The 14,840-nt window shown below is 48.8% G+C and overlaps 1 protein-coding gene across 1 annotated transcript in view; it reads right to left on the bottom strand.

Annotated features, from left to right (window-relative positions):
* The window catches only part of MARF1 (meiosis regulator and mRNA stability factor 1), a 47,468-nt gene continuing 32,647 nt past the window's right edge, over window positions 20–14,840 (bottom strand). The window contains 6 exon segments of the mRNA XM_021086172.1: window positions 20–2,482; window positions 3,760–3,927; window positions 8,174–8,299; window positions 8,383–8,443; window positions 8,955–9,167; window positions 12,316–12,546. Coding sequence (XP_020941831.1) covers window positions 2,238–2,482; window positions 3,760–3,927; window positions 8,174–8,299; window positions 8,383–8,443; window positions 8,955–9,167; window positions 12,316–12,546 — 1,044 coding nt within the window. The 3' untranslated portion in view covers window positions 20–2,237.

Raw genomic sequence — 14,840 nt, 5'->3', positions numbered from 1 at the left:
GGGAAAGGGGGTTTGGGTGATAACTTTTTTTTTTTTCCTTAACAGATAAATCTAATCTGGTACCTCTTTCCACCCAGAAACAAAGAATTTCATTGTCTTCATTCTCATACATCATTTTGTCACATCATTCAATTAATAAGCCTCTGGATAAAAAAATAGCAATCGGACTGGCCTGCGCAGAGTACAGGACGAACACAGCGAGCTCTGCCGTATTCTCACATCTTCCAACAGCGACGGTCAGTCACACACACACACACGTCCCCAGGCTGACTGGCAACTCCAGCGAACGGTTCCGCCACACTCACACGACAGCGCACACCTCCGGTCTCTTCTTTGTCTGTTGCCCAAAGAAGCTGCTCTTTGAGGCGGCTCCTAGTGACTTGTAATGGTGCCTCTTAGGTTTTGCACGTCCGCAGCTCTTTACCTGCGTGCAAAACTTGAGTCCACATGTGCAAACTCAGCCTTATGAAATCTCAGGATAAGGCCACTGATGTTCTCAACACCAACCTAGTCACATTGTTTAAAAGCTTCTTAAAAAAAAGTGCACCTCTGCATTTTACCTCCTGTCACGCTATGTCTGTAGAGGAAATGCCTTCGCAGGATTCAGTGTCGTGACACCTAGAAGGCTTTCCCAGGGGGGCCCTCAGGGGGGGCCCTCAGGTCGGGCCTTGGCTGAGAACTGGGAATCACTGGCTTCATCTAAAAGGTTTGGGGAACAAAAAACTTCCTGGTTAAAAAAAAAACCAAAAACCTCTCGATAGCCTTTATTTTATGGCATTTTATCAAAATGCTGGCTATGAAATCAGAGCCCATTTTCTGGCTTTCTAGAAGTTACAAAACATAAACATTTCCCCCAGAGAAACCCTCTAACTCGTGGAAGACCTTAAGCCAACAGGTTCTCTCTGCTCTATGAATGCATCCGCCTTTTCGCCCAACAAATACAACCCATTGTAAATGTCAGGTTTCTCCAGGAGGCGTGAGAGGCCGCCCGTCCCCGGATGCCTCAGCCACCTCGAGGCGAAGGTCATTCCACAGGGCAGTGCTCCCTCAAAGGCTGGCTTTTCCCCAAGGCCAACGTCCGACACCACGCAAAAACCCAAACATGCTTCCAACAGCGAGAAGTAACAGTAAAAGCAGACACTATTAAAAGACACGGCGCTGACAGACACAAACGCACACAAAGCTTCCCACCGAGCAAAACCAGCTTAAAAATCACAAATACAAGGTTAAGTTGATCAACCTTGGCCTTCCTCCGTAGAGATAGAATTTCCGTCTCTTCCTAGTGGAAAGAGTATCGATATCACTCCTGTTAAAGCACCTCCCTCCTCGGCTCTGATTTGTAATTTATGCATTTAATGCATATTTTAGAAAATCAGACTCTCTTCCCAACACGGCCTCTCGACACACAGTCATGTGTGTTGGAATTCCAATGCTGACTTTGAACCCAGGACGCCAAGACCATCGCCTCTGCCTTAACCTAATCCACATCAAACTGGAACTTAACATAAAAGGGAAGCTTAAAACATCCTCGACGTTCTAGAAAGCTCCTAAATGGAACCCCAAAGTGGAAGCATTTTAAAAAAATTGGTGATGAAGCCAGACTTGTCAACTACAGACATAGTGAAATAAAAAACAAGGCACGCTTACAAGTCACGGGGAAGCCAGGAGCCTTCGACATCCAACCTGACAACACCATCCTTGCCTCGCCCACCCTTCTCCTTCAGTGTGTGATCACGCAGGACCACTGACCAGGCTTTGCTTCAATGACACCTCATGCATTTGATTAATACTGTCTGGAAACATCAGTGAGCCAAGGCTTATTAGAGACTACGCTATGCTACATGTTAAGATTTTGCCCTTGATGTGGCTTAATGGAAGTAAAACCACTTCCTTCCAGCTGAATTCTCACTGCTGTCTGCTTATGGAACACCATTATACTTCATAATAATTAAGAAAAATTTGTTAAAATATATTAAGGATGCTTTAACAAATGCCAGAATTTTTTTTTTTTCCCCAAATAACTGAGGGGGGGGGAGGGGAGAGAGAAAGAAAAACTTCAGCTCAAAGCCGTGTTCAACGTAAAAGAAACAAAACATTATGGAACATGTCTAAAGAAGAAGTAAGTGGTTTCTGGGGGGGGTTTCATTAAAACAGAAAAGGCTGTGTTTTTTGAACCCGCTTTTGTGTGCAGAATCAGACAGCGTTTTCCCATCCTAATTCTATGTTCAAAACGAGAGTCAAAGCTTGGTTATAGGTGCAAAGGAAAAGTTGGCTGCCAATTTTACTCTATTTTTGGGCTGCTTTTTGGCTGGGCTTTCCACCGGGTCCTTGCTGAGCAGGGACCCCGGGGTTTCCGAGGAAGGGCAGGGAGGCACTGGGACAGCTGCTGAGACGCCAGGCGAGCTGGAATCAGAGGGCAGGTTTTCGTTCTTGATTGGCATTGGAATTTCAATTTTCTCTTCTTGGTTTAAAATCAAAACTTCTGGAAACACAGGAAAGCAAATAGATTCAGTTTTGTGACCTACAGGAAGTGCTGGTCTTCAGTTTTCTCAGAAACATAACCCCCAAATGTCATGTCTGTGCCAGAAGTTACATATTAGCTTCAATTATTTAGGTTCATATTAGGCCAATATTATGTGGTCACCTAAGTCAAATATGCATAAACTGCATCTCAGGGCTCCCCCGAGTCACACCACTTGAGACCTTCACGTCTGCTCCAGATCAATGGGCAATGGCTTAAGAATATTTTTTTTTCCACTTTGAAGTTGCTGCCCATTTCCTTCTCTGTCAGGTAGTTAAGGACCCATAAGCCACATGCAACCTAAAGTCTTTCAGACCAGGAGGGGCTTTGCTATCACGGACCCTGGCCTATTCCACCGACAGAGGACCATGCTCTACATGGACCTAAGGAAGGGCCGGGGACGGGGTGGGGGGAGCCCCAGCAGGCAGAAGTAAGAGGAGAACTGCACAGTCAGAATCACCCTCAAAAACCCAGGAAGTAGAGTTCCTGTCATGGCTCAGCAGTTAATGAACCCGACTAGTATCCGTGAGGTTGCAGGTTCAATCCCTGGCTTTGCTCAGTGGGTTAAGGATCCAGCATTGCCATGAGCTGTGGTGTAGGTCACAGACATGGCTCGGATTCCATGTTGCTGTGGCCGTGATGTAGGCCGGCAGCTGCAGTTCCGTTTCAACCCCTAGCCTGGGAACCTCTGCATGCCGAGGGTGTGGGCCTAAAACGACACACAAACACCTCTCCCTACCTACACCTCCAGGAAGTGAAGCCCCTTTTGCTGCAGTGCCCACAGGCTGCCCTTTCAATAGCTGAGCCTCAGAATTAGCCTGCTGTATATGCACAGCCACGCTGCTTGGAAGCGAAGTGTCCTTGCATCTTGGACTCCCGCACCAAAGGCACACAGACGCCAAGACGCACGGAGAGGGAACAGAGCCTCAGTGCAGCTGGCGGGCTGATGCTCACTGAGGAGAATGACGGACAGGGACCCCCTGGCCAGCTGCAGCGCCCCTCAGGAGCCACCACCATTCCCTTGCCCGCTGCTCCCCCAGTCCCCTCAGGCTGCAAGACCAATTTTACAGGGACCCTGACAGGGAAAGGGGGTCCTGAACCATCAGCAAAGGTATTTTTGTGCCTGAAAGGGTAGAATCTCTCCCCACTTCCATCAAACACTTGACATGGCGGCATTAAGGTTTCATGGCTCCATTAAAGCCACAGGGAAGGCCCCACACTGTCACCGTGCTTCCTACCAGGAGGCTCCTGAGGGTGTTCCTCGAACTGGATGAGGTCAGCAGACTGGAGGATGACGGGATCGGGTCTCAGCTGGGGGGACGGCAGGCAGGAGGGGACAGGCGCGCACAGAAGGTCCACGGGGGACTCGGTCAGGCGGAGAAGCTCCTGCTCCACTGGCTGGGGCCCTGGAAGAGAAGGCGGCGGAGCCCCACTCAGGACAGCAGACTGCCACCGTCTGTGCCCGAGGTGCTCCTTCTCCTTAAGGTCAGGAAGGACTGGAGAACTCAAGGTTTCTTAAAAAAGCCATTAGGGAGTTCCCATGGTGGCTCAGCAGAAATGAACCCGACTACTATCCATGGGGATGTGGGTTTGATCCCTGGCCTCGCTCAGTGGGTTCAGGACCTGGTGTTCCGTGAGCTGTGGTGTAGATCGCAGACATGGATGGGATCCCACGTTGCTGTGGCTGTGATGTAGGCCGGCAGCTGCAGCTCCGATTCGACCCCTAGACTGGGAACTTCCATGTGCCATGGGTGTGGCCCTAAAAAGACAAAAAAAAAAAAAAAAAAAAGCCATTAACAGAAAGGTCTGGGTCACTGTTCGGTACTTGAAATGCCACAGCTACAATCTGAACACAAATCAGGAAAGTTAAAAAACGCTTTAAAAGGGGAGAAAGTAGTTAAATGAGCAAAAACTGAGAAGACAGGGGTCCCGGTTCTGTCTCCTGCTGGCTGAGTGCTCCGGGAAAGTAACCTAACCTGGAATTTCAGTTCCTCCGGTGGAGAATGGAGGTAACTACTGCTGAAGGTTGTGCCCACAGCCTTAATGAGCTACACTGAGGTGCCCGTAAAATGGCAAATGCTACATGACTGGTTCTCCTGTAAGCACAGCACAGGAACATCTGTAACTATATAACCACTTGCCAAGTCCTGTGAAGATAAAATTCTCACATACATCCGACAACCATTCATGATAAAAACTCTTAGCAAAGTGGGTACAGAGGGAACATTCCTTAACATAATCAAAGCCATTTATGACAAACCTACAGCAAATATAATACTCAATGGAGAAAAGCTGAAAGCCTTCCCACTAAAATCTGGAACAAGACAGGGATGCCCACTCTCACCACTGTTACTCAACACAGTATTGGAAGTCCGAGCCATAGCAATCAGACAAAAGAAATAAAAGGCATCCAAATAGGAAGAGAAGAGGTAAAACTGTCACTGTATGCAGATGACATGATACTATACATAGAAAACCCTAAGGACTCAACCCAAAAACTACTTGAACTGATCAACAAATTCAGCAAAGTAGCACGATATAAGATGAACATCCAGAAATCAGTTGCATTTCTGTACACTAACAATGAAATGTTAGAAAAGGAATACAGAAATACAATACCTTTTAAAATTGCACCCCCCAAAAATCAAATATCTGGGAATAAACCTGACTAAGGAGGTGAAGGACTTATATGCTGAGAACTATAAAACATTAATCAAGGAAATTCAGGAGGATTCAAAGAAATGGAAAGATATTCAATGCTCCTGGGTTGGAAAAATATTGTAAAAATGGCCATACTACCCAAAGCAATTTACAGATTCAATGCAATCCCTATCAAATTGCCCATAGTTTTCATAGAACTAGAACAAATAATCCAAAAATTTATATGGAACCAGGAGTTCCCGTTGTGGCGTAGTGGTTAACGAATCCGACTAGGAACCATGAGGTTACGGGTTCGATCCCTGCCCTTGCTCAGTGGGTTAACGATCTGGCATTGCTGTGAGCTGTGGTGTAGGTCGCAGACACGGCTTGGATCCCGAGTTGCTGTGGCTGTGGTGTAGGCCAGTGGCTACAGCTCCGATTCGACCCCTAGCCTGGGAACCTCCATATGCTATGGGAGCAGCCCAAAAAAATGGCAAAAAGACAAAAAAAAATATATATTTATATGGAACCACAAAAGACCCAGAATTGCCAAAGCAATCCTGAGAAAAAAAAAAAAAAAAAAAAAAACAAAGCAGGAGGCATAACTCTCCCAGACTTCAGACAATATTACAAAGCCACAGTCATTAAGACAGTGTGGTACTGGTACCAAAACAGACATAAAGACCAATGGAACAGAATAGAGAACTCAGAAATAAAACCAGACACCTATGGCCAATTAATCTTCAACAAAGGCGGCCAGAATATAAAAAGGGAAAAAGACAGTCTCTTTAGCAAGTGGTGCTGGGAAAACTGGACAGCCACATGTAAATCAATGAAACTAGAACACACCCTCACACCATGCACAAAAATAAACTCAAAATGGTTTAAAGATTTAAACGTTAAGACAAGAAACCGTCAAACTCCTAGAAGAGAACAGAGGCAAAACATTCTGATATCAACCTTACAAATGTTTTCTCAGGTCTCCCAAAGCAACAGAAATAAAAGCAAAAATAAACCAATGGGACCTAATCACACTGACAAGCTTTTGCACAGCAAAGGAAACCATAAAAAAAAACCCAAAAAAAACCAAAAAGACAACTTAGCAAATGGGATAAAATAGTTTCAAATGATGTAACCAACAATGGATTAATCTCTAAAATATACAACAACTTATACAACTCAACAGCAAAAAAAGCCAACAACCCAACTGAAAAATAGGCAAAAGACCTGAAGAGACATTTCTCCAAAGAAGATATACAGATGGCCAACAAGCACATGAAAAAATGCTCAATATCACTGATTATTAGAGAAATGCAAATCAAAACTACTATGAGGTGCCACCTCACACCAGTCAGAATGGCCAAATCCACAAATAACAAATGCTGGAGAGGGTGTAGAGCAAAGGGAATCCTTCTGCACTGTTGGTGGGAATGTAAATTGATACAACCACTATGGAGAACAGTACGGAGGTTCCTCAGAAAACTATACATAGAACTACCATATGACCCAGAAATCCCACTCTTGGGCATATATCTGGACAAAACTTTCCTTGAAAAAGACACATGCACCCACATGTTCATTGCAGCACTATTCATAATAGCCAAGACATGGAAACACCTAAATGTCCACTGACAGATGAATGGATTAATAAAACATGGTACATATACACAATGGAATACTACTCAGCCATAAAAAAGAAGAAAATGATGCCATTTGCAACAACATGGATGGAACTAAAGACTCTCATGCTAAGTGAAGTAACTCAGAAAGACAAATACCATATGAGCTCACTTATATCTAGAATCTAATATATGGCACAAATGAACCTTTCCACAGAAAAGAAACTCATGGACTTGGAGAAGAGACTTGTGGTTGCCAAGGAGGAGGGAGAGGGAGTGGGATGGACTGGGAATCTGGGGTTAATAGTTGAAAACTATTGCCTTTGGAAGGGATAAGCAATGAGATCCTGCTGTAGAGACCTGGGAACTATGTCTAATCACTGATGATGGAGCATGGTAATGTGAGAAAAAAGAATGCATATGTGTATGTGTGACTGGGTCACCTTGCTGTACAGTAGAAAGTTGACAGAACATTGTAAACCAGTTATAATGGAAAAAAATAAAAATCATTATTTAAAAAATAAAGGGGGTCACAGAAAAAAATCTAAAAAAAAAAAAAAAAATTCTCATAGACAGCAATGGACTCAAGGTCTCTCCATCAAGTTATGATCACTGTAGAGTGCAAGCCAGCGGACTGCCATCTAGTACACGGAAGGTCCCACTTAAGACCAGAGTGACTCAATGCTGTTGTGAGTAACGTTAATGCTTCACTGTCAGTCTCTCCCAGGACGCGCAGTGACAGACTCTTCCCCTTGATCCGAGTCAGGAGTCAGGCTCCTCTGAGCCCTCTTCCTCACCAGGGCTCGGCCTCAGCCCCTGTGTCTGCTGCGTCACCTTAGCAAGAATTGCCCACCCTTGATGCCTGAGCCGTTCCTCCCTGACCCCCAACACACTCCTGCAGTCTAAGTCCTCGGCCTGCCTTCGGCAAGAACCCTCTAGGTGGGCAGGAATCCCCCCACCTCGATGTCTCCTCCTGGAGGTCTCCCGCCCACGCCCCCTCCCGCTGCTCCTTGACCCAAAGTCCCCACTTGTCCTCACTGCTTGCAGAGCTGAGCTCCATCTCTCTCCCACCTGACCCCGCTGCAATCGTTTTGAAGTACAATTTTAACCAGGGTCAGAACAATTTTTCCTTTAACATCTGAACGGAAGGGTGTCATACTCTATGGGGGCCGCCCACCTCCTTCAAGAACCCCAACCGGTCAACCATTAAATGGCATCAGATGCAGGCCAGTTTTTTCTCTGTCATGAAGCAAACAGCAGACTGCTTTGGGAAATGTGGGAGCACTTACCTTTCATGAATGGAAACCACCCACTGTCACCACCCCCCCACCCCATCACACCCCAAGCCACGTCCCCCAGATTTCAGCAGCTCTGCTCTGTGTTCCTCTCTTACCGTCGCCACCCGCTCCGAGCTTGAGTTCCGAGGCTGTGCGGGATTCGGGCACCTCCAGGATGCGCTCGGCAGCTGAGGGCTGGGGGTCATGATCGGCAGGGGAGACACCAAGTGAACACAGGCGGCCTGGAGGACAGGGGGCGCGTCAGAGGGGGCGCTGACACGTGAGACCCACGTCTCTGGAGGGGCAGGGGACGGGGCTTACTTACTTTTCATGTCATTTTTTAACACGACAATCCTCTTGTGACCATGTCCCTTTATCCAGACCACCTGCAACAAGACATACTACTGGTTAAAGAGGGCAAACGGAGGGAAAATCCGCCCTGAGATGCAGCAAGAGCGCGACCGACTATGTCGGCCTTCAACATGCTAGGACTTAAAAGCTGAAGTAGTGACAAGAAGGACTCTTCTACACCTCGGTTAGCTTCTAAAGCAACAGAGGCTGGCAGAAGCGTGCTTCTTAGAAAAAGCTGTGTCGTCTCAGAAGAGCATTTAAATATATTCTTCATGGCTCTAAAAACATCATCTCCCAGAACATGCGGTGGTACACCCCGAAGTTAGTTCTCACGTGGGAGTGCTAACAACTTCTCCCAGACACTAAATGCACCTTCAAGGAATGAGCGGCGCTCCCACACCCCTCAAGCTAAGGCCCTGCCTAATGATGCTGTGCCTGCCTCCTGCAAGACAGAGGAGCCAGGGGCTTGTGGCCCCTTCTGTCCCCCAGTCCCTCATCTCAGCTCCCCAGCCGCCCTGCCCTCCGATAACTCAGGAGCACACGCACCTGCGGGATTGCCCCCAGGAGCTCCTCCACGCTGCCGAAGCCGTACGTCTTGGGCTGCGGCATTTCTCCGACATACTTGGTATAGGCCACGGAAAACTCATGAAGGAACAGCTGCTGGTAGTGGTAGGTATGAAGTAAGGACCGCACGTTCTTGGCAAACAGGTACAGACTTGTGAGCTTCACACACTCCTCCATCTTATCATTAGTAAAAACCTAGTCCAGGAAAAAACATGGCCTTAGAAACTTCCAGAGTGGGAGTTCCCATCATGGCTCCGTGGTTAACGAACCCGACTAGGATCCATGAGGATGAGGGTTTGGTCCCTGGCCTCCCTCAGTGGGTTAAGAATCCAGGGTTGCTGTGAGCTGTGGTGTAGGTTGCAGATGCAGCTCAGATTCCACGTTGCTCTGGCTGAGGCCTAGGCCCGCAGCTGCAGCTCCAATTCGACTCCTGGCCTGGGAAACTGCCATATGCCATGGGTATGGCCCTAAAAAGCAAAAAAAAAAAAAAAAGGAGAGACAGAGAGAAACTTCCCTCCCGCCCCCAACGAGGGTCTCTAACTGAGAGTGAAACGATGTCAGGTCAACCTGAAAATAGGCAATAAGCCAGGGAGGAGGAGAGATGAATTCACAGGTCCCTCCAAGAGAAGGCTGTGGCCTTGAACAAATTCTTTGTGTAGGTCCAGGACAGCAGAGTCTGAAGAAAGCCTGTCAGTGAGGAAGGGAACTGGTAAACTGAGGCCTCAAACAAAAGGAGGCAGTGAAGAGAGAGAGGGTGAATCCCTAGGGGGTCAGAGGTGCCTCAGACAATGGGGCCTGAGGCCGCTGAACCTCATCCCCCCAAGTGGGGTCCCAAGGAAAGCTGTGATGCAGGACGAAGATGACGTCTGTGTTCTTTAAAAAAAAACAGCGAAGGCAATAAAGGGAAAAACCCCCACAAAACTCTTTCGTCCCCAAGTAAAGTCAAGCACATTTTTTGGGCACAAGACTTTCAGTCTTTGACATGCACTGAGAATATCCTAGAGACGGATCCTTTCCAGCCTCAGCTGGACATTCTGGAAAGGCGCTAACACCGCCCAGAACTAGTATTCATCTAACAGACTTTAGAAAATATTGGACGGGGGAGTTCCCATCGTGGCGCAGTTGTTAACGAATCCGACTAGGAACCATGAGGTTGCGGGTTCAATCCCTGGCCTTGCTCAGCGGGTTAACGATCCGGCGTTGCCGTGAGCTGTGGTGTAGGTGGTTCCAGCGTTGCTGTGGCTCTGGTGTAGGCTAGTGGCTACAGCTCTGATGAGATCCCTAGCCTGGGAACCTCCACGTGCCACAGAGGCGGCCCTAGAAAAGGCAAAAAGACAAAAAAAAAAAAAAAAAGAAAAAAAAGAAAATACTGGACTGGATACTGTGAAAGAAAACCAGGGCTAGACAGTCAAGTGGAGAAAAGAGACTTTATTCCGGCCACTGCAACAGGGGAAAGGAAAGCTAAGCGCAGGACTGGGCTCCACGCCAGATGCAAGGAAAAGGGAGGATTTATGGCCAAGGTGACACTGCTGAAATCTAGGGGAGGGGGAACTCTGGCTAACCTGACCTAACAGGATTTTGCAGAAGGCAGGGCAAGGCAGGAAACCAAGGGTAGTAGACTGTCCCTAAAACTGGGCTATGTGGGCCCATCAAGGAAGAGGGCAGGGCCCAGGGATGAGGTAAAGTCTAGAAGGTGGCTCAGGGGAGCCTCATTCAAGTTTGGCCAAGGAGAAAGTTTTGTCAGTATCTTTATGTAATTATCAATCACATGGTGATATAACAATGGTATATCACTGTTTCCTTATATTGCTGGACTAAATTTGTTTTCTTTTTTGTTGTTTTTTATGCCCCCCCCACATTGTCTTTTTGCCACTTCTAGGGCTGCTCCCGTGGCATATGAAGGTTCCCAGGCTAGGGGTCTAATTGAAGCTGTAGCCACCAGCCTATACCAGAGCCACAGCAACACGGGATCCGAGCCGAATCTGCGACCTACACCACAGCTCAGGGCAACCGCCGGATCCTTAACCCACTGAGCAAGGCCAGGTATCAAACCCGCATCCTTATGGATACTAGTCAGGTTCATTATCGCTGAGCCACAACGGGAACTCCTAGACTAAATTTAATATCCTATTTAGAATCATTTTCTTTTAAGGGACTATACTGGGTTTTTGGTATTAAAGTTACTTTGGTTTGATAAAAGTGATGAGCTTCCCATACACACATTTTTTTTTTTTTTCAAGCAACCTAGAGTGGTTTTTAAGAAACTGGAGTTATTTGTACTTTAGTGAGTTGAAACCCAAATCTTTTTTTTTTTTTTTTGGTCTTATTTTTAGGGCCATACTCGAGGCATATGGAGGTTCCCAGGATAGGGGCTGAACTGGAGCTGTAGCTGCTGGCCTACACCACAGCCACAGCAACACCAGATCCTTAACCCACTAAGCAAGGCCAGGGATTGAACCTGTGTCCTCATGCTAGTCAGATCTGTTTCTGCTGAGCCACCACGGGAACTCTGAAACCCAATTTTTAACCCATCTGGTCTTGGTCCTTTTTGTCAGTGGTAAAATTTCAATGACCTTTTAGTATCTTTTCATGTTAATTGGTCTAATTTTAAACTTCTTTTTTCTTTCTTTCCTTTTCAGGACACCCAGGCTTGTGGAAGTTCCCGGGCCAGGGACTGAACCTGCACCATAGCTGCAGCCTGTGTCACAGCTGTGGTAACACCCGGTCCCTTAACCCACCGTGCCACAGAGGAACTTCCTTGACGTGCCTTTTTAGGGCCGCACCTGCAGCATATAAAGGTTCCCAGGCTAGGGGTTGAGTCGGAGCTACAGCTGCCAGCCTACGTCACAGCCACAACAACGCAGCATCTGAGCTGTGTCTGCAAACCCACACCACATTTCATGGCAATGCCGGATCCTTAACCCACTGAGTGAGGCCGGGGGTCAAACCCGCAACCTCATGGCTCCTGGTTGGATTCATTTCCGCTGTGCCAAGACGGGAACTCCTGAAGTGCCATTCTTGAAAGGCTACTTGGTGAACAGACATTCAACCTTCCTTTCTGTTACTTGAAGCCACCACATAAGCCATCTACTTCAGGAAGAGAAAACAGTAGCAGGATGCAGTGTGGGACGGGAAAAAGGCAGCCAGTCCAAGAATCCGGAGGCCAGGACTTTTGCCCTGGCTTGTCACTTGTTTGGACAGGATGCTTACACCTGCCCACACCTCAGTCTATTCACCCACAAAACGACCGACCAGTCTAATCCAGACTGTTAGGCAAACTAACTAGAAATACCCAATACAACAGTTTTCATTATGGTGGTTCTAGAGCCATTAGCATTCATACCTCAACCAGGTAGGGCAGACTCTTCAGAAGTTCAGTCAAGGTCATGAACCCATATTCACAGGGGTTGAGAGGAGTGCTGTGGGTGTTTTCATAGCGCCTCTTGAGCTCATCAACAGAAATATGGGCCGTTCCCTCCCAAGACATCAACAACACCAGCAGCTGGGCAGTGAGGGCGCGCAGAGACTTGCGGTTGATCAGCTGGATCTGTTTGCCAGATTCCATGTCAGCAACCTGCGGAGACCAAGAACGCAAGCTTTTCAGGACTCGAGACAGACAGCCCGGTCACGCCCAGCTCAGCTAGTTTCACTCTGGCAAATGAGAGCCACAGAGGAAAATCCCGAAGTTTTTCCCTTAAACTGAAGTCAAGTGGGTGGGTCTGCTGTAGCTTCGTTGAGACTTCAGACCAATGCTTTAGACCAATGGCAGCAGAAACCATTCTCCCCCTCCCTGCTAGTCTACAGCCTGAAACCTCCACCCATACCACCCCCTCTTAGGGCATTCCTTCTGCGCCCCCAAGACAAGGAGGTAAGACTGGCCAGCTGCTGCCCGCTGGCCCCAGCTTTCGAATTAAGGGCTGCTATTCTCGGGAGGCAGGGGGGTGGTTTGACTGCAGGCCACCCTCCACAGAGCTGCTGTGCCCACACTCTCCCACATGGGCATCCCAGGGGCTAGACACGGGAGGTGACAGGAGACCTGCTCTGCCAATAGGGCAAGGCAAATTCTTCTAACCCAACAGTGCCTGAAAAAAGCTGGTATTTTCAGGTCTGACTACATGCTCCTCCTCAATTCTTTCAGAGTCTCGAGGAGATAAGGCTTTAACTGATGAAGCATATGAGCAGGGGAGGGGGACATTGCGAAAAAGACACAGGTGATCCTTTGGGGGCCCAACAGCATGTGAAGAAACAAGCGTTTGGTGACTGCGACCTGCAGGCCTTGGGCAGGTGGGGGGGCCAGCCTGCAAAGTGAGTCCTCGTCTTCCTCTTTATCTGACTTCGAGCCAAGACCACGGGTTGCGCTCAAGGGTGCTGGACCCTTGGAGGCAGAGAGGGGGACGGCCCTTGAGGAGCCAGCCCAGTCCCAGGGTACTCTGGAGCGGATGCCCAGCTGGAGCCAGGCAGGTGGGTCGACCCCCTCATAGTGGTTATGGATTTGTGACGATTTAGATCACAGATTTTCCTCAGACCTGGGGTTTAATCAACCAACAGCTACACGTCCAGGGGAGTTCAAGTCATCTTAGATGCTCGGGCCATTATTAAAAAGAAAAAAAAACCAGCTCCACTGATGCTACTTAGATACATCTCTAGATTCTCGACCCAGACTACACACTAGAGTCACCAAGCGAGTTTATAAACAATGCCAATGCTCAGAGCGCGCTTGGCCTCACTCTGTACGAACTGCAGAGGCCTCGGCATTTCCCAGCAGCTCCCTGGGAGACCCTGGTGTGTAGCCAGGGCAGCCGTGGAGCCTCTCCCGATTTTCCTGCTCACATCCAAATGCCCAGACGTCTGCCCTGATTCACCAGTCTGTGGTCACGGCTCAGTCTTCTGATCCACAGAAGCCACCACTGCCATCGTCCCAGGCAAATGAGCACTCAGGGGGCCTGTCTCACACCAGAGCCTCTCAGTTCCCCAACTTTCTCATCTCCAGGGACGTCCTCTTCCGCTCAATCCCACCCCAGGCCCCACTGGGGAACCTGCCACGGCCCACTTCCAAGTCACTCCTTCAAACCTCCCTGTGGCCTGCACATCCAAGGGGGCCTGGGGCAGACAAGCGGGCGGGAGACAAGAAAGACGTGAACACACAACTCTTAGCTGTCTGCAACTTCGCCGCCAGGGACTCCTATGTCCTCCGGCCTCATGAGCGCACTCTTTCTCTACCTTCCTTTTTTTTTTTTTTGCCATTTTAGGGCCACACCTGCGGCATATGGAGGTTCCCAGGCTAGAGTCTAATAGGAGCTACAGCTGCCGGCCTACACCACAGCCACAGCAACACGGATCCAAGCTGAGTCAGCAACCTCCACCACAGCTCAGGCAACGCCGGAGCCTTAACCCACTGAGCGAGGCCAGGGATGGAACCCACAACCTCATGGTTCCTAGTCGGATTCGTTTCCGCTGAGCAGTGACGGGAACTCCCTCCACCGTCCTCTTTCATCCACCCTGGCGCTGGTGGCTGTTCGTGCATTAACATTCTTGTCCACACTCCACACGTCTCTGTCCCCACCTCTCTTCATGGCACCCATGTGGCAAAAGCCCACCTTCGACCCAGTGCTCTGCCTGCCCCAAGCCGGTACCCAGGCAGCCACATCCCCGCTGTGCCCACGGGAACCCTATGAGCACCCCCAGGGCGCTCCAGGGCCTGCACCCCCATGTCCTCCCGGTCAGCCTGCTCTGCCCTCCCCGAGCTTCAGAGGCCCATCTCTCCCTCCCGCCAGGCAGCTGCTCGACCCTCCAAGTGGCAGAGAACCGGCTCCTGGAAGGTAATGCGCCCTTTCCCTGCGACGCACGTCAACCCCACCCCCCACATCT

The sequence above is a fragment of the Sus scrofa genome, chromosome 3 (genome assembly GCF_000003025.6).
Source record: "Sus scrofa isolate TJ Tabasco breed Duroc chromosome 3, Sscrofa11.1, whole genome shotgun sequence".
NCBI lineage: Eukaryota > Metazoa > Chordata > Mammalia > Artiodactyla > Suidae > Sus > Sus scrofa.
The sequence above is the reverse complement of the archived record's forward strand: the minus strand, read 5'-3'. Positions and strand labels throughout refer to the sequence as shown.